The sequence below is a fragment of the Pseudorca crassidens genome, chromosome 1 (assembly GCF_039906515.1).
Source record: "Pseudorca crassidens isolate mPseCra1 chromosome 1, mPseCra1.hap1, whole genome shotgun sequence".
In the NCBI taxonomy this organism is placed as follows: domain Eukaryota; kingdom Metazoa; phylum Chordata; class Mammalia; order Artiodactyla; family Delphinidae; genus Pseudorca; species Pseudorca crassidens.
In genome coordinates this window covers 24,900,059-24,919,965 of record NC_090296.1, presented here as the reverse complement: position 1 = coordinate 24,919,965, position 19,907 = coordinate 24,900,059, and the positions used below count along the sequence as shown (strand labels likewise).

At 41.7% G+C, this 19,907-nt stretch overlaps 1 protein-coding gene across 13 annotated transcripts in view; it reads left to right on the top strand.

Moving 5' to 3' along the window:
* NRXN3 (neurexin 3) overlaps positions 1–19,907 on the top strand; it is a 1,691,100-nt gene that overhangs the window by 554,630 nt on the left and 1,116,563 nt on the right. For all 13 annotated transcript variants that reach the window (XM_067729075.1, XM_067728964.1, XM_067728949.1 and 10 more), the window contains exon 8: positions 5,019–5,402. In XM_067729075.1, the coding sequence (XP_067585176.1) occupies positions 5,019–5,402 (384 nt within the window). The remainder of the gene's footprint in view (positions 1–5,018; positions 5,403–19,907) is intronic.

Sequence of the window (19,907 nt, the reverse complement as noted above, 5' to 3'; positions counted from 1 at the left end):
TGGCTGAATGGATACAGAAACAAGACCCACATATATTCTGTCTACAAGAGATGCACTTCAGACCTAGGGACACATACAGACTGAAAGTGAGGGGATGGAAAAAGATATTCCATGCAAATGGAAATCAGAAGAAAGCTGGAGTAGCAATTCTCATATCAGACAAAACAGACTTTAAAATAAAGACTATTACATGAGACAAAGAAGGACGCTCCATAATGATTAAGGGATCAATTCAAGAAGAAGACATAACAGTTGTAAATATTTATGCACCCAGCACAGGAGCACCTCACTACACAAGGCAAATGCTAAGAGCCATAAAAGGGGAAATCGACAGTAACACAATCATAGTAGGGGACTTTAACACCCCAGTTTCACCAATGGGCAGAACATCCAAAATGAAAATAAATAGGGAAACACAAACTTTAAAGTACACATTAAACAAGATGGACTTAATTGATATTCATAGGACAGTCCTTCCAAAAACAACAGAATACATTTTCTTCTAAAGTGCTCATGGAACATTCTCCAGGTTAGATCGTATCTTGGGGTCACAAATCAAGCATTGGTAAATTTAAGAAAATTGAAATCATATCAAGTATCTTTTCTGAGCATAATGCTATAAGACTAGATATCAATTACAGGAAAAGAAAACTGTAAAAAATAAAAACACATGGAGGCTAAGCAATACGCTACTAAATAACCAAGAGATAACTGAAGAAATCAAACAGGAAATCAAAAAATACATAGAAACAAATGACAATGAAAACATGGCAACCCAAAACCTATGGGATGCAGCAAAAGCAGTTCTAAGAGGGAAGTTTATAGCAATACAATCCTACCTCAAGAAACAAGAAACATCTTAAATAAACAACCTAACCTTACACCTAAAACAATTAGAGAAAGAAGAACAAAAAACCCTAAAGTTAGCAGAAGGAAAGAAATCATAGAGATCAGATCAGAAATAAGTGAAAAGGAAATGAAGGAAACAATAGCAAAGATCAATAAAACTAAAAGCTGGTTCTTTGAGAAGATAAACAAAATTGACAAACCATTAGCCAGACTCATCAGGAAGAAAAGGGAGAAGACTCAGCAGAATTAGAAATTAAAAAGGAGAAGTAACAACTGACACTGCAGAAAGCATCATGAGAGATTACTATAAGCAAATAGATGCCAATAAAATGGACAACCTGGAAGAAATGGACAAATTCTTAGAAAAGCACAGCCTTCTGCGACTGAACCAGGAAAAAATAGAATATATAAACAGACCAATCACAAGCAGTGAAATTGAAATTGTGATTAAAACTCTTCCAACAGGGCTTCCCTGGTGGCCCAGTGGTTGAGAGTCTGCCTGCCGATGCAGGGGATGTGGGTTCGTGCCCCGGTCCGGGAGGATCCCACGTGCCCCGGAGCTGCTGGGCCCATGAGCCATGGCCACTGAGCCTGCGCGTCCGGAGCCTGTGCTGCGCAACGGGAGAGGCCACAACAGTGAGAGGCCCATGTACCACAAAAAAAAATAAATAAAATAAATCTTCCAACAAACGAAAACCCAGGACCAGATGGCTTCACAGGCGAATTCTATCAAACATTTAGAGAAGAGCTCACAGCTATCCTTCTCAAACTCTTCCAAAATATAGCAGAGGGAGGAACACTCCCAAACTCATTCTATGAGGCCACCATCACCCTGATACCAAAAACAGAGATGTCACAAAGAAAGAAAACTACAGGCCAATATCACTGATGAACATAGATGCAAAAATTGTCAACAAAATACTAGCAGACAGAATCCAACAGCACATTAAAAGGTTCATACACCATGATCAAGTGGGTTTTATCCCAAGAATGCAAGCATTCTTCAGTATACACAAATCAATCTCATTATCAAACTGAAGGATAAAAACCATATGATAATCTCAGTAGATGCAGAAAAATCTTTCGACAAAATTCAACAGCCATTTATGATCAAAACTCTCAGAACGCAGGCATAGAGGGAACCTACCTCAACATAATAAAGGCCATATATGACAGACCCACAGCCAATATCGTTCTCAATGGTAAAAAACTGAAACTGTTTCCTCTAAGATCAGGAACAAGACAAGGTCACCCACTCTCACCACTATTATTCAACATATTTTTGGAAGTTTTAGCCACAGCAATCAGAGAAGAAAAAGAAATAAAAGGAATCAAAATGGGAAAAGAAGAAGTAAAACTGTCACTTTTTGCAGATGACATGATACTACATACGTAAAGAATCCTAAAGATGCCACCAGAAAACTACTAGAGCTAATCAATGAATTTGGTAAAGTAGCAGGATACAAAATTAATGCACAGGAATCTCCTGCATTCCTATACACTAATGATGAAAAACCTGAAAGAGAAATTAAAGAAACACTCCCATTTACCACTGCAACAACAACAACAAAAATACCTAGGAATAAACCTACCTAAGGAGACAAAAGACCTGTACTCAGAAGACTATAAGACACTGTGAAAGAAATTAAAGATGATACAAACAGATGGAGAGATATACCATGTTCTTGGATTGGAAGAATCAACATTGTGAAAGTGACTATACTACCCAAAGCAATGTACAGTTTCAATGCAATCCCTATCAGACCACCAATGGCATTTTTCACAGAACTAAAACAAAAAATTTCACAATTTGTAAGGAAACACAAAAGACCCCGAATAGCCAAAGTGATCTTGAGAAAGAAAAACAGAGCTGGAGGAATCAGACTCCCTGACTTCAGACTAAACTACAAAGCTATAGTAATCAAGACAGTTCAGTACTGGCACAAAAATAGAAATACAGATCAATGTAACAGGATAGAAAGCCCAGAGATAAACCCATGCACCTGTGGTCACCTTATCTTTGTTAAAGGTGGCAAGAATATACAGTGGAGAAACAACAACCTCTTCAATAAGTGGTGCTGAGAAAACTGCACAGATACATGTAAAAGAATGAAATTAGAATACTCCCTAACACCATATACAAAAATAAACCCAAAATGGACTAAAGACCTACATGTAAGGCCAGAAACTATCAAACTCTTAGAGGAAAATATAGGCAGAACACTCTTTGATATAAATCACAGCAAGACCCTTTTTGACCCACCTCCTAGAGAAATGGAAATAAAAACAAAAATAAACAAATGGGACCTAATGAAACTTCAAAGCTTTTGCACAGCAAAGGAAATCATAAACAAGACAAAAGGACAGACCTCAGAATGGGAGAAAATATTTGCAAATGAAGCAACTGACAAAGGATTAATCTCCAAAATTTACAAGCAGCTCATGCAGCTCAATATCAAAAAAACAAACAACCCAATCCCAAAATGGGCAGAAGATCTAAATAGACATTTCTCCGAAGAAGATATACAGATTGCCAACAAACAAATGAAAGGATGCTCGACATCACTAATCATTAGAGAAATGCAAATCAGAACTATAGTGAGGTATCACCTCACACCAGTCAGAATGGCCATCATCAAAAAATCTACAAACGATAAATGCTGGAGAGGGTGTGGAGAAAAGGGAACCGTCTTGCACTGTTGGTGGGAATGTAAATTGATACAGCCACTATGGAGAACAGTATGGAGGTTCCTTAAGAAACTAAAAATAGAATTACCATATGACCCAGCAATCCCACTACTGGGCATATACCCTGAGAAAACCATAATTCAAAATGACACATGCACCCCAATGTTCATTGCAGCACTATTTACAATAGCCAGGACATGGAAGCAACCTAAATGTCCTTTGACAGATGAATGGGTAAAGAAGATGTGACCCATATACACAATGGAATATTACTCAGCCATAAAAAGGAGTAAAATTGAGTTATTTGTAGTGAGGTTGATGGAGCTAGAGTCTGTCATACAGAGAGAAGTAAGTCAGAAAGAGAAAAGCAAATACCGTATGCTAACACATATATATGGAATCTAAAAAAGAAATGGTTCTGAAGAACCTAGGGGCAGGACAGGAATAAAGATGCAGACGTAGAGAATGGACTTGAGGACACGGGGAGGGGGAAGGGTAAACTGGGACGAAATGAGAGATTAGCACTGACATATATACACTACCAAATGTAAAATAGCTAGCTAGTGGGAAGCAGCTGCATAGCACAGGGAGGTCCGCTCTGTGCTTTGTGACCACTTAGGGGGTGGGATAGGGAGGGTGGGAGGGGACATGGGGATATATGTATACATATAGCTGATTCACTTTGTTGTACAGCAGAAACTAACACAATAAACGTGTTACAAACATTAAAAAAAAAACTAAAATATTTGATTTATAGTCAAGAAGAAAAGAAAGAAAGAAAGAAAGACGTTCCAGTTAAAATTTATCAAAGGCAATGAATGTCAAAAATATGCCCTGGCAGGGCTGGTGGCTAAGGCCAGTACAGAGGGTAGCAGCTCATGGAGAGAGAAAGAGAAGAGCAGGTTCCATCCTTCGGGTGATGGTGAGCCAGTGATGAAGACTCAGGCGGGACCTACAGCCTGTGTCCCAGGTACAGAGTAAGAAGCACCTTACATGAATGAGCTCATTTACTTATCACACCAACCTGTGAGGTGGGGACAGTTCTTTTCCCATTTTACAGATGAGGAAATTGAGGACTAGGAAGGAGAAGTCACTTCTTCAAGGTTATCCAGCTAGTACATGGCGGGGCTGGGATTTAAACACAGGCACCGTCTGTGCTGCTGTCAACCTGTGTGATGTGCAACCTCTCAGCCAAAACTTTTAGGTAGAAAAAAAGATAATCATACTAGGTGCTAGGCCACGGAGATTCCTCTGGGCCAGGCTGTCTTAGCTGGCAGGGATTGGAGCCAAATGGCCTACATTGTCCTTTTTACCATTTTGCGGCATTTCGTTCCCTTGCTTACATTGTTCCTTCCTGGCCAGGCAACAGTGGTCTCCCATCTCACCTGCTAGGCTCCTTTTGTTTGGTTCATCAACTGGCAGCCTCACCTGTGATGCCAAGAGGGCTGTTAGCTCACTTTGTTTCTTTCCTCCCATTCCAGGTACCATATCAGTGAACAGCAGGCGCACGCCGTTCACCGCTAGTGGGGAGAGCGAGATCTTGGACCTGGAAGGGGACATGTACCTGGGCGGGCTGCCGGAGCACCGTGCTGGCCTCATCCTCCCCACTGAGCTCTGGACCGCCATGCTCAACTATGGCTACGTGGGCTGCATCCGTGACCTGTTCATTGACGGGCGCAGCAAAAACATCCGTCAGCTGGCGGAGATGCAGAATGCTGCAGGCGTCAAGTCCTCCTGTTCACGGATGAGCGCTAAGCAGTGTGACAGCTACCCCTGCAAGAACAACGCCGTGTGCAAAGATGGCTGGAACCGCTTCATCTGCGACTGCACGGGCACCGGCTACTGGGGCCGAACCTGCGAGAGGGGTGAGTAGGCCCTCGTCGTGGCACGCTGCGTCTGAGTGGGGGTGATGTGCTGCAGCTGTGTCCCTGGTTGCACCTGCCTGTACTTCCTTTGCTACTACAGGCTCTCCCTTTGGACCTCCCTGTGCTTGCGTTCTTCTGGAGAAGAATTTTCTAGGGTTCACTCCTTTCCAGATCATACCCTTTCTAGTTCTGGATGCTTGGATTTGTTTGGCTAGGGTTGGGCTGCAGAGAGGGAAACTGTAGAGTAAATATTACCGTGATCATGCTACTTTCTTGATTAAGTGTTAGACATCTATTTGAGAAGGTGAATTCTTTTGGGATTCTGGGTGGGCTCACCAACTGGCTGTTTCCTTTGTTCATTTAACTCATGCTTTTTTTTTTTTTTTTTTTTTTTTTTGCGATACACGGGCCTCTCTCTGTTGTGGCCTCTCCCGTTGCGGAGCACAGGCTCCGGACGCGCAGGCTCAGCGGCCATGGCTCACGGGCCCAGCCGCTCTGCGGCATGTGGGACCTTCCCGGACCGGGGCACGAACCAATGTCCCCTGCATCGGCAGGCGGACTCTCAACCACTGCGCCACCAGGGAACTCATGCTTTTTGATGCTTTCTTTCGTGCTAGCTCTTGGATTAGGCTTTAGAAATACACTGTTGAACAAAATAGCCCCAGCCCTGTTCTGTGGAGCTTGCTGCCTAGCGGAATGCTTAGCTGTTAAATAATCACAGACATGTTGAGTTTTATAAGAAGCAGTGTCATGTGTTGGTTAAGAACATGAATTCTGGGGCCAGACTCGGTGAGAGATGTAGCCCTCATGGAGTGATACAAACTTTCTCAAGATAATATCTTTGAGACTTGATTTCCTCATTTGCAAAATGGAGATAATTAGGTACCTACCTCACAGGATATTAATGAGGATTAAGTGAGTCAGTAGGTTCCTGGACTATGGAAAGCATTTAGTAAATGTTAATGATTGTTACAGTCATAATTATTGTCATCAACATCATTAAAGGAAAAGCACAGAGAAGTTTGGGAGGCCTTTGCAAGGGGACCCAACATACCGTAGAGATTCATAGAAAGCTTCTTCAAGAAAGAAATATACAGGTTGAGACTTGAAATATAAGTAAGAGTTAGCTTGGCAACGAGGTGGGAGGAAGCCGGGTGTCTTTTACATGAGGGCAACGTGTGCCAAGAGGTAAGAGACCATGGCACACCAGGACTTCCCTGGCGATCAGTGGTTGAGACTTCACCTTCCAATGCAGGGGATGCAGGTTCGATTCCTGGTCGGGGAGCTAAGATCCCACATGCCTCGCAGCCAAAAAACCAAAACATAAGCAACAGAAGCAGTATTGTAACAAATTCAATAAAGACTTTAAAAATGGTCCACATCAAGGAAAAGAAAAACTTAAAAACAAAAATCTCCTCTAAAAAAAAAAATCAAAGGAGACCATGGCACAGTTGAGGAACCAAACAAAGTCCATAACAGAATGGAGTGTGTAGTGAGGTGGGGGGAAGGGTGTGAGAGGTAGCTGAAGAGTTGGGGGACAAAGAGTGGGGGCTGACCATTTACAACAGGCCAGGATGCTGGGGGAAGCCCCTTTCTCTCTACCGCTTTAGGATCTTACACTTGCACTGAATTTACAGTTTGGGTAAAGGGCAGAGATAAAGGTAAGCAAAGAGACAACATCAAGACAAGGAGATCCTAGTCTATAAGCCACATCCAGATTGCAGCTTGGTTAATTGTTTTATATGCCAACCACACCGAATCTGGTTGGCTGTCCATGAGTTGTCAGTCTCTATTTTGTATGAAAGGATAATTTGCATAGTTATCAAGTTTTGCTGAGGGCGTAGTTCTAGGGCTTTGAGGATACTGTGTGTGTAGTAGAGGTAGTTTCTGTCTACAGAAGCTTATCATTTCTTTAGCTGAGGAGTTGACACATCGATATAAGAAGCAGTAATAAAATGATACAAGGCCGCAGCATGGGCTGGACCACTAGGGGGACATGGAAATTTAGTGAAGACTTTCCTGAGGAGAGGGACATGCAGGGTCACACCCTTAAAGACTACCAGTGGCCAGAATTGTCCAGGTATCAGAAGTCTGGTGATAAGGAGGGATCCTGGAACATGCTTGCATAACCAGTCAAGAATTTTCAAGGAGTCATTTTTGTGAGGTCAACCATATTGCTAGTTAAAGTATATTTCAAGAGAACTGCAAACCTTCCCTACAGCTGGACCAGAAGGAGGACACAGGATATTGGAGTAAAGGAAAAGGAGCTTTTTGGGGGCTCATAGAAGTGAAATTCAGATTCGCTGAATTTTCAAAGCAGCCACCCCAGAACATGAATTAAGATGGGGAGGCGGCCATCCGGCACAGAAGTGGGTCTCATTTGGCTGGCCAGTCTGTCAAGCTCCTGAACTCTTTCCAAATCTCTTTTTGGGGTAGACTATCCTGGTTGCTGGTTTGGGGAGATAGAAAAGTCATTCGACCTCTGGGATGCATGAGACCATTTTGATATAAGCCAGGAAATTGTGGATCATCCACTGTCTAGGAAGGTAGTGTAAGAACCAAAGGTCCCTTCAGGCATGTCACTTCTTTCTCCTGGGTATCTTTCCAACTCAAGGGCCTGCAGCAGGGACTGGAGACCGCTGAGCAAGGTGTCCCTGAGATCAACTGTTCCAAGGGCAAATCAATGGGAGTTGGTCCAAGATTTGCCAAGTACAGTGAAAGTCACTGCACCTTTTACGCTGTCACTTGCTGACTAGTCATTAAAAGGCAGCTGATTGGGGATATATGAGGGACAATTATTCCTGGTACAGTGCAGCCAAGAATCATCCATTGTGGCCAAATCAGCTTCTGGTTTTGATCAAGGGGTGTATAGTCCTACTGGACAAGGAAAGGTGGGAACTGTGCTAATGTTTGGTAGATGTCATGCCTGATCTTTTAGGGGAATAGCAGGGCAGACAGATGGGAGAGGCCATGCCTACATGGGTGAGTGATGGTTGGGAAAAGGGGACCTGAGGTTTCTTAGATTTTCTTGTCTGCTATTAATAATAAAACTATGGCCTCTCTTTACCTCCGACCCTCAGTGTCCATTATAGGCACTTCTGAAGAGTGGTAAAGGAAGAGCATTAACATTCTTTATGCAAGAGCATGATCCCCTTTGTCAAGGAATGCTGCCCCACGCACCATAACACCATCAACAAGTTCACTCAATTTACCATTCTCTAATTTTTTTCTAGAAGCATTAACCCTAAGCCCACTAAGTGACACTTAGTGGGGACCAAGTGTCAATAGGCAAGGCTATGGATTTAATTTATTTGTGGACTATCGAACTTCAATTTGAGGCCACTGCAGATTCTACCCCCTTCCCTAGATGGCTTTTCCTGAATGTATGCCATCATTTGTTTAGCAAGAAATAAAATAGGACTCAGCACAGGTTCATCCCTATGACAAAAATAAACTACACTATAGCACTTAGAGTCAGGATGGCCTAGTGGTTAATGGCGTGAATTTTAGTCAGATGTACCTTGGTTCCTGAGTTGGTTCTGTCAGTAGCTAGGTAATATACAACAAATTTTTTATTTTGTCCAAGTCTTAGTTTCCTTATCTGTAAAATGGGGACACTGATAATTACTAGGTAAGGTTCCCTTGGTTGCAAGCTACAGAATTGACAATGACTAACAGAGTAAAGGAAGAAGACATATTGCATGATTACCTAGAGAGTTATTGATCAAATAACGATCTCACCAATTACATCTTGAAAAGGGAAGCAGAACAACTCTGGGGATCCCAAGGCACTGTGATTGAAGTGATGCATCTCTCTTGACCTACGGGTTCTGGAGTTTTCCATTCACAGTTTACATTTTCCAGAAAGAGAGCCCAATTGGCCCAGTTTAGTTCATCTGTCTGTTCTTCTACAATCAGCTCTGTCCAGGTGGGCAGTCACCTAGAATAGATATGAAGGATCACCTAATATGTAAATATATAATCTTACTGAACCATTTTCTTAGTGTTCCTTCATGGTGAAGCTTGGGGTGCCCTGATCCATAAGGCCATGTCCTGTTATAGATGCCCAGCCACATGGACTACTTCCGTGTGCTAAACAAAAATATTTCCTGGGGTCATGGATATTGGATGCCTTTGAGAATATTAAATTGTAGAACTAAGAAAATGTGATACAGAGGGTAGATCTGCTCTTCTCACTGGTCCCCGGGATTCCATTTATCTGACATAAACACCAGCTGAAAACCAAGAATGCAGATATTATGAGTTCTCTCAAATGACCCTGTTCCAGCAGGAAAGGCTTGCAGGAAGCAGCTGCTCGGGGACTGTGCTTTCAGCCAGCCCCTCTGATGGCTGCTGTGTGCTCCTGGGGCAGCAGTACATCCTGCTGGGGAGGGTGAGACACTGACTTTAGAGGAGGCTAGAGTGTGTCATTTGGATGCCACATGGAAATCAAGACATCAGGGCATAGCAGGCCTGGCAGATTCAGTTGATGTTACCTGTACCTAATCCTTATTTCAGCAAGGGAGCAATTGGAAGCCCTGAAAAGTTAATCTCACTTTAACTTGGAGCAGCTGTAGAATGGTTAAAATTCATGGATCCTGACTCCTAATCCACTGTACTTTCCATTACATTGAGTAGCCTTTCCTCCTCTTATATATGAAAGGGGTTGGATTATAAGGTCAGTGAAGGAAAAACAGTGCATTAGGTATTTTTGTTTTCCCACAGTCTCCAGCACTGTGCTGTACACATACTACGAGGTTATTAAATGTTGGAGGAAGGGTCCCAGTCCTCTGTCCTGGGTCTCCTCCTGGTCTGCACGTTGCCCTTTGTGCCCTCATCCACTGCCATGGTGTCAAAGGTTATCTATATGTCAGTGATTCCCAAATCAGTCTCTCTAGCCTCGAACTCTCTCTGGAGCCCCAGATTTCTATATCCAGTTGTCTGCTTGACGTCTTCATTTGGATATCTGATAGATATCTTAATCGTAACATTGAAAAATAGAAATCTTCAGTGCCTCCTCCCTGCCTTAGACTTTTTTTCTTTTCTTTTTTTTTTTACTTTTAGTTTTTCCCATCTCAGTAAATGGCATCACCATTGTCCTTGGTATTTTCCTCGATTTTTCTTCTCCCATCTCATTCAGTCTGTCTCAGCAAGTTCCTGTCGTCTCCTCATCTAAACCCATCCTGCATCTGTCCACTTCTCTCCCTCTCCACTGCTATCATCCTAGGTCAACCTACATCGATCTCTTCTTTGGAAAACTAGGTAGCATGTCATACGTTAGGAAAAGCTCAAATTCATTTTGCGCCTTCCTCAGAGTATTGAAGTGAGATTATTAAAATGTTTAAATATTCAACACATTCTTAAGTAGCTTTAGTTTCAGTGGCTTTTGGTCCCTCAAATTGCAGGAAATGAAGCTATGATACTTCTTTGGAATTAACTTCAACATTCACATTTCCATCCCTTTTCTCTGTACCAAGCTTGGTGAGCTCAGTTGTGAGGATACAAATTTGTAGAAGCCATAGTTTCAATTCTTGAGCTCACAGTCTAATAATCTGCAAATTGTAATGCAATCTACCAAGGGCAATGATCCAGGAATATCATAGGAAAGAATGAGATAAAAATTAGAAAGCAAATTATGTCCAACATGATATACCACTTTATAACCAGTTCTGGATCTACTGGGGTCTGCTCAGACTGACTCACTGGTGTGGGAACAAAAGAAACCCTGGCTTCCAGGGTCAAATATAAAAATGCATGTTGCTTTCCCTTGTTCCCGTGCCATTGAGGCTCTGCTCTTATTCCCCTAGGAACATCCAGGCCCTTTATTTAGATATGTGACCTTGAGATTCTTACTGGGATCCTCTGGCCTCTCTGTTCTGCAAAAACAAAATGAGGCAATTGGGTTTCATGCTCTCTCAGGGCCCATCCAGTTATAAAACTCTGTGATTCTCAAATGTCATCAGCTTGGCAGTGGCGTCCCTTATCCTGAGTAGAGGGGTGAAGGTGAGTGAAAGGCAGGGCAGGGATGCTAGTCCTTGTTTCTTGCAGTCTGCAGTACTGTCTGGGTTAGGAGGCTCAGTTTAGTCATATCAGCACTGCGATGAAGTTGTCACGTCTCTTGGTTCATTCATCTAAACATACGAATACCTTGATATACTGGGAATACTTCAGATCCATGACTTAAAAGTTTTAATTGCTGGATTAATGAGTAGAGCCTTGGATTTCTTAAGATCATTAAAAGACTGTCTCTTTTTCGGTCCATTGTTTACCCCCTTTCAAGGGTAAATACATGTATTAGAGAAAGAGGGCCCCCAAGAAATACATAATTCATCAACATCAACCAACATGTCCCCAGTTTTTCTTATCCATTGGTGCTTTTTAAATTTTTATTTTATATTGGAGTATAGTTGATTAACAATGTTATGTTAGTTTCAGGTGTACAGCAAAGTGAGTCAGTTGTACACATACAGGTATCCATTCTTTTTCAAATTCTTTTCCCATTTAGGTTATTACAGAGTACTGAGCAGAGTTCCCTGTGCTATATATTAGGTCCTTGTTGGTTATCTCTTTTAAATATAACAGTGTGTATATGTCATTCCCAAGCTCCCAATCTATCCCTCCCCTCCCACACTTCCCCCCTGGTAACCACAAGTTCCTTCTCTAAGTCTGTGAGTCTGTGTCTGTTTTGTAAATAAATTCATTTGTATCATTTTTTAAGATTCCACATGTAAGCGATATCATATGATATTTGTCTTCCTCTGTATGACTTACTTTACTTAGTATGATAATCTCCAGATCCATCTATGTTGCTGCAAATGGCATTATTTCATTCTTTTTAATGGCTGAGTAATATTCCATTGTATATATGTACCACATCTTTTTTTAAAAAGATTTTTATTGAGTATAGTTGCTTTACAATGTTGTGTTAGTTTCTGCTGTGCAGCAAAGTGAATCAGTTATACGTATACATGTATCCCCTCTTTTTTGGATTTCCTTCACATTTAGGTCACCACAGAGCATTGAGTAGAGTTCCCTGTGCTATACAGTAGGTTCTCATTAGTTATCTGTTTTATGCACAGTAGTGTATATATGTCAGTCCCAATCTCCCCATTCATCCCACCCTGCCACCTCCTTGGTATCCATAAGTTTGTTCTCTACATCTTTGTCTCTATTTCTGCTTTGCGAATAAGTTCATCTGTACTATTTTTCTAGATTCCACATATAAATGATATTACATGATATTTGATTTTCTCTTTCTGACTTACTTCACTCTGACAGTCTCTAGGTCTGTCCATGTCTCTGCAAATGACACTATTTTTCATGTCTGAGTAATATTCCATTGTATATATGTACCACATCTTCTTTATCCATTCCTCTGTTGATGGACATATAGGTTGCTTCCATGTCTTGGCTATCGTAAATAGTGCTGCAATGAACATTGGGGTGCATGTCCCCTTTGAACCATGTTTATCTCCAAATATATGCCCAGGAATGGGATAGCTGGATCATATGGTAGCTTTGTTTTTAGTTTCTTAAGGAAGCTCTGTACTGTTCTCCATAGTGGCTGTACCAATTTACATTCCCACCAGCAGTGTAGGAGGGTTCCCTTTTCTCCACACCCTCTCCAGCATTTATTGTTTGTAGACTTTTGATGATGGCTGTTCCGACTGGTGTGAGGTGATACCTCATTGTAGTTTTGATTTGTACTTCTCTAATAATTAGTGATGTTGAGCATCTTTTCATGTGCCTCTTGGCCATCTGTATGTCTTCTTTGGAGAAATGTCAGTTTAGGTCTTCTGCCCATTTTTTAATTGTGTTAAGACACACAGCTATATCCCTGGTGATGACCGTAGCGTTGCTCAGATTCAGCCTCTTCTTGTTTCTCTTCCTGTTCTCCTTTCCACAGGCCCAGGATTGTATGATCCCAGGAAATTGTCCTATAATCCATGAACCCTTCCTAAGTGTTATTCTGCCAGGTTGGGGTCTGAGATACCCCTGATCACAGCTTCTCCTGATGGTCTAAAGAAGAGAGTAAGGGAGGAAGATTCTAGTCGTTTGAGAAGCTTGAAGCTCCAGGGGTCTCAGAAGGACAGGCTGGGGACTTTGGCGATCTTTGGAAACTCTACAGCTAGGCCTGTGTTAAGCCTGAGAATGTGAAGGTCAGCACTTTGAGGCAGAGCGTGACAGCTGCTTAGAACTGTGGCACACCTGCTGTTGGCTGTGATTCTGTCAAATGCAGAGACATGGTGGCCGTTTATATTACTGCTTTGTACCTTTATTACTGCCTTTGCTAAAAGCTGCTTAACTGCCAGCAGACGTCTGCCCATTATAGATGCAATAAACTGAGATGCTGCTAAATTATGAGAAACAAGTGCTTCAAAATGCAACACAAGGGGATTGTCATAGCATTTTTTAGCTGCATCTTGGGTCTTTTCACAGATAGATGAATCCTTCCTTGCTCCAGTCTAGATTAAGAGGAAAGGAAAGTTAACTTTTTTGAGAGAAATTATAGGCCTGCTTTGTATTCTTAATATACACTGGGCCATTTAACCCTCACATCCATTCTTCAGGCTGTGTAATCTTAGCCTCATTTCCTAGATGAAGAAAATAAGGCCCCAAGTCATTCATTCCAAAGCACCTGTTGAGTACTGTGTGCCAGAGGCCGCTTTGATCCTTAAAGGTACAATAGAATTGATTGTGATGTTCCTCATAAACATATCAATATATTCTGATACCCGAGGAAAGGACATAAATGCGAGGAGAAATATCATGGACAGTGTCAGAGATTGGGTGACACTAGAGCTGAGGCTTGGTGGAGTAGCAGGAATCTCCCAGGAAGACCAGGCAGGGAAAAGTATTTCAAGCAGAAGGAACAGATATGCAAAGATGACTTCTGTAAACAGGAAGTTTTCCTCGTGGATGGTATCTAAGTCTTAAATCTGAGGGGATGTTTTAGAAGGTGTGGCTGAAGAAGTGGTAGGGTCAGTTGTGAGGCGCCTTGTTTGTTCTCCCCAGAAGTTTGGACCTTACCAAACTCGTAAGGGGGCATGCCAGTTTTAGCAATGGGATAACAAAGTCAAATCCCTCTGGCAAGGGATGATTGGCACGTGGGAGACAGTAGGCCAAGAGGCCAGTGTGCGTTAGTTCAGTTTGCATTTATATTAATTCAGGGTGGGAAATAAGAGTCCTAACTGTGATAGGGAGAATGGAGGTCGAGTTCTGGGGACACATCCAATAGATATTTAAGGGGTAATGTTGATAGGATTTACTAACCAGCGGTACACAGCTAGAGAGTGGCCGAGACTAGATTAGAATAAGGGTTTGGTCGGAGAAGCCCATTGTTTCTTCCCTGTGCTACTCAAGCATCTCAGATCAGTTGGAGAGTCTTGGGAGGAGTGGGGAAGAGTGAGGTAGCAATTAAGGGGATATAGCTAGGAGTCGCCTATATATACTGGTCTCACTCTGAACATATGTGACTTATTCTCTCTCTGTGCCTCAGTTTCTGTATTTACCACTGAGAATATCAACAGTGGTTGCTTAATTGGCTTTTTGTGAGCCTGTTTATTATAGAGTCAAAGTGTATGTTGTGTTCACAGAGATCATAAGCCAGCATGTCCCTTTCTGAAGCTAGAATTCTGCAATTCAAGAATGAAAAAATTCTCAGACTGGTGTTTTTTTTATTCAGTTTTTTCTTGTGTTGTAGAAATGACCTAGATAATGATTTCTGTGTTTAAGTATATGATATAGGCTAGAACTTAACAGGGGGAAGGAAGGTTGCACCAGAAGGGAACATACCAAAGCATGCTTTTCTCCATACTCCACGTGGTTTGTATTTGGAATCAAGACATGACTACTGTAATCCCAGATTTTGAAGAATTATGCTAAAATGGTCTGTTGTTACTGTGATTATCTCAACCAAGCTTTGCATGTATTTGGTGGAAAAATGAATTGTTTCTCTTTCTCTTGTAAAAGTGGCCATATTTGAAATTAAGCTAAAAGATTCTTTCCCTATAGGTAGGAAAAATCGTATTTTTAATTTCTCTGTATTCTGGTCTCCCATTAGGACTTCACATCAATGACACCCAATGCTGGGGATTGTGTACGTGTGAGTGAGAGAGCACACGTGTAGTTTCCCTCTAGTTTCTGAGATGTTTTGCTGTTCTGTTTTTAATATAATCAGAGATTATTTAAGGAAGAGAAACGCAAACATGTAACAGTCATGAATAGAAGGGCCAAACTGAAACCTAGACCTGGATTGATCCAAAGAAAACCAGATGAGTGTAAAGCGCTGTAGAATTATTTACCTCGCCAGAGGCCCAGATACCATCTCGCACAACCACCCTACCCCCAGTTCTAGATCAGGAAGCTGAGGGCTCCAGGTAGGAAATAAGTTGCCCAAAGAATAGAATATAGTGTTTCTAGCCCCTCCTTTTGGTTCTCCTATCATTGGATTTTTCAAACAAATCCGAAGATACTGCAGGAGCAGTATTTGTGCATATTTTATGAAGATGTATGTTTATGTCCCCATGGATTACTAAGCAGTACAATCATGCATTGTAACAAAGGTATTTGGTTAGTCTCCAGTCTTATTCTTGTTGGTAAATTTATTTAGAATGTTGGCAGTTGATTTAGAGAAAAGAAATATGAAGGGAAAAGACATGTGTACATGTCTCTTATTTCATCAACGATCCCATATTACCCCATATGACAAATAAATCCAGCCCAACAGAGAGAATTTTGGAGTGACAAGTGCATTTGGGACTTGGGGCCGGAAACTCTGGGTATATAGCTCTCAAAAGGCCCCCTTCTGTGGAATATTGGCCAGCTATGTCCCTGGCAAGGAAATGCAAGGTTTCTTGGAGATCACTTCATGCTTCTTAGCATGTTTAACCTTTACAGCAAGGCATTCTCATCAAAATGACAAACCCCCACAGAGCCTTCTGAGAGGCCAGTTAATCAGAAACCTTATGAAATCTGTGGGGCTAGCACGCTCCCCATCTTTTTTCCTCCAGGGAAAGAAAGCCCTGTGTCTTTCAGATTTCAGTCTTCTCTGCAAACCCCTTGTCTGCAGCTTCCTGCTGTGACCCACAGATATTAGAGTATTGTTTTCCTGTGGTCTCCCAGGGCCACATACTGACACCAGCTAAGGCTAGTACATTTTTAATCTCCATCAGTGACATTGTAAGGAAAGATGACTGCTCTGATGTTTGCTTACTTGAATTCTCCCTACTCCAGAAGTCTTCAGACCCCCAGAAAGGATCTGAAGATAGTGGCTCACTCTTAATGTCACCGCATATGGTGGCAGGCGGTTGCTGACAGGGACCTCAACTCCAGCTGGCTGTCTCTGCTCCCTTTGCCCCATTTCTCAGGCTGTAATGAAACTTATTTCACAAGCATCCCAGCTTCTCCAGATACTGTAAGATGGAGCCTCCTGTGGAAATCCACAAAGTCAGGTCTATGTTGAGAGCAGAAGTAGAAAGAGAAAAGATTGCTGAGTAAAAGTCAGGTAGCTGTACAGGTGATAAAAACATTGATTGGGATGAGGGTGGGGGTGACTCTATCAGAATTTAGATTCATATTTAGTTGGAAAAGACCTCTGAGGTTTTTGAGTCTGACCTAACATCTGATGCATGAACACCCTTGACAAAATCTCTGAAATGCTGTATGGACTCTATGGGAACATTTTCTGTTTCCATATGCTGCGCTAAGTGCACAGCAGTGGGTAGCTTAATCATTGCGATAACTGTGTAAGTAGGTGCTCTTTCATTCTCAATTTACATCTGAGGAATGGAGGTCACGGCTACGTTAAATAACTTGCCTAAGGTCACTGAGTTCTTCTGGACCTTTCACTCCAGAGCCTACTCTTCTGTGATCAATATATTCTACTGCTCACAGTGACAGGGGAGCTCGCTCTTCAAGAAGCTGCTGTTTCAGTTTTGGAGAGCACCAAATACAGACATACCCCAGAGATATTGCAGGTTTGGTTCCAGACCACGTCAATAAAGTAAGTATCACAGTAAAGTGAGTCACATGAAGTTTTCGGTTTTCCAGTGCATATGAAAGCTATGTTTATGTTATACTGTAGTCTATTAAGTGTGCAATAGCATTATGTCTAAACAATGTGTGTACCTTCATTTAAAAATACTTTATTGCTAAAAAAATGCTACCCGTCATCTGGGCCTTCAGTGAGTTGTCATCTTTTTGCTGGTGGAAGGTTGGAAATATTGCAAGAATGACCAAAATGTGACACAGACACACAAAGTGAGCAAATGCCATCGGAAGAATGGGGCTGATAGTGTTCTCGTTCAGGGTTGCCACAGACCTTCAATTTGTAAAACACACAATATCTGCTAAGCACAATAAAACAAAGTGCAATAAAATTAGGTATACCTTTATTCTGAATATCTCCCGTTTACTGTAAACTGAAGTCTCTCTTCTTTTAATATCTTTCTTTTGATCTTGGTTCTGGCTTTGGGAACTATACAGGATTTAATCCCTCAATTAATATTTACTTGGTACTTACTGCGCCTTGGGCACCTGGGATATATAGAACTATCAAACCTAAACGCTCTTCTGTAGTAGACCTTTAGGTAGTTAAAGAGGTCTGTCATTGTTCCACTGAAAGGTTGTCAGTCATTCTCAGGATAAACTATTAGTTTCTTCAAGTAGTCCTCATCTGTTGTGGTCTTGAGTTCCTCCATCATCCAATAGTCATTGAGGGAATGAAGGAGGGTGAGGAGGGGCTGTGTATTCACTGAATGCAAGGATGGCTTCCAGGACCAGGGAACTTCGTGGCTCTGCCCCTTTAAGCAGCAGGCATTTGTTACTAATGCAATAACCGATATGATCATTGGACATTGTAACGTCATATGGACTATGGATTTGTGAGGCCAGTGGGATTCACTGGTGTATTTCTGAGAGGTGATTGCTAGTAGTATATCCTGAAAACAAAATATCTTGAGCCCACAATAGGCAGCATCACATTTATTTCCTAATCTTATTGCTCAAAATAGTCCTAGACTGAGTGTGGTTAAATCACATACTTCAAAAGCAAGGCTACATTTATCTTTGGCCTTAGGAATATCTCAGGGTATCATTTGACAAGGAAACCATGGCTTTGACAAATATCAGCTGATATAGAATCATTGAATGCTGGAGTTGGTCAGAAACATAAAAATCGTATATTCTGGTGCTGATAAGTTACAAAGGAAGAACTGAGGTTCGGATGGTTATGTATTACACGGGTGGTCCAAAGTCATACAGGTAGTCATGGTGGGACTCGTATCTCAATATTTTGAAACCTGGACCATAGCTCTCGATCCTAAAGCAATGTCAGGAGGTGCTCTAGCTTTGTGCCTTTGGGGTGGTCTTCCTGTGTAGCTGACAGTTAGATCCTTGTGCAATGCAGCTCCGAACCTTTCTGCACAAGATCAATGGGTACTTGTGATTTTTTTTTTTTTACACGTAATAGTCCCTTTATTTACTGCAAATAGACTAGGCAATTAATTCAGTTAGAAGCTTATGGCCTGGGAAATCTCATTACCCAAACCTTACATTATCAACACATCTGTTTAAAAAGAGATGCTTAAAGAACTGGTCTGAACATTCAGATTTCTGATCATCTCCAAGAATAGGGGAACTACTGAAAGGCAACTTTGGAGAGAGTGTAGGGTCGTACCAAGGTTATCAAACCCACTGAAATGCACACCTCAGGAGGTATAAAAAGGGAATTTACATTTACTGAGTACCTGTTATATGCCAGGTATAACTTGAAGTTTAAGATGCAGGAGCTCTGGTGTGGAACAGAGCCGGATATGAATGCTGATGCCATCACTGATTATTATATGATCTTGGGTGTGTTTTTAACCTCTCTGAACCTCAGCTTTCTGATCTATAAAACAAACTCCTTGGGGTTGTTGTGAGGCTTAAATAAGATGATTATGTAAAAATCTTAGCACAACGCCTGTAACTTTGTGTTTAATACCTGGAGGAGTATTAGTCTCTCATTTAAATTTAGAACAAGCTTATGAAGTTTGAGGTATCATTCATATCTTTTAATTAAACCAAGGCTCAGAAAGATGAAATAACTTGTCATAGTCACAACGTTAGTGAATACTGGAGGTAGCATTTGTAAAACCCAGTCCATCAGATTTTCTATTATGCTTTGCCATTCCTTAAAATGGGAGGTCTTGGAGGTGGGATCTGGTATCACATGAGGGAAGAAGAGCTGTGGGGAAATGGAGAGATCCTTGTTTATCTTCCAACCCTGTCTGTTCTCTGCTTCAGGACTTTCAGGGGTGAATCTAAGGAATAAGCAGTGCTAGAAGCTGTGCATTTGAAGTAAATTCAGGAGTTAGAAGAGTGATCAGCATCTTCCACATCCTCTTGCCTGCATTCTTGATTCCTGAGTAAAGGAGAGGAACTCTTAAGTTTCCAAGGGGCTGCTCCAGAAAAGCACAAAATCTCTACAGCTTGGGCTGGTGAGATAGACTTTGCCCTATCACA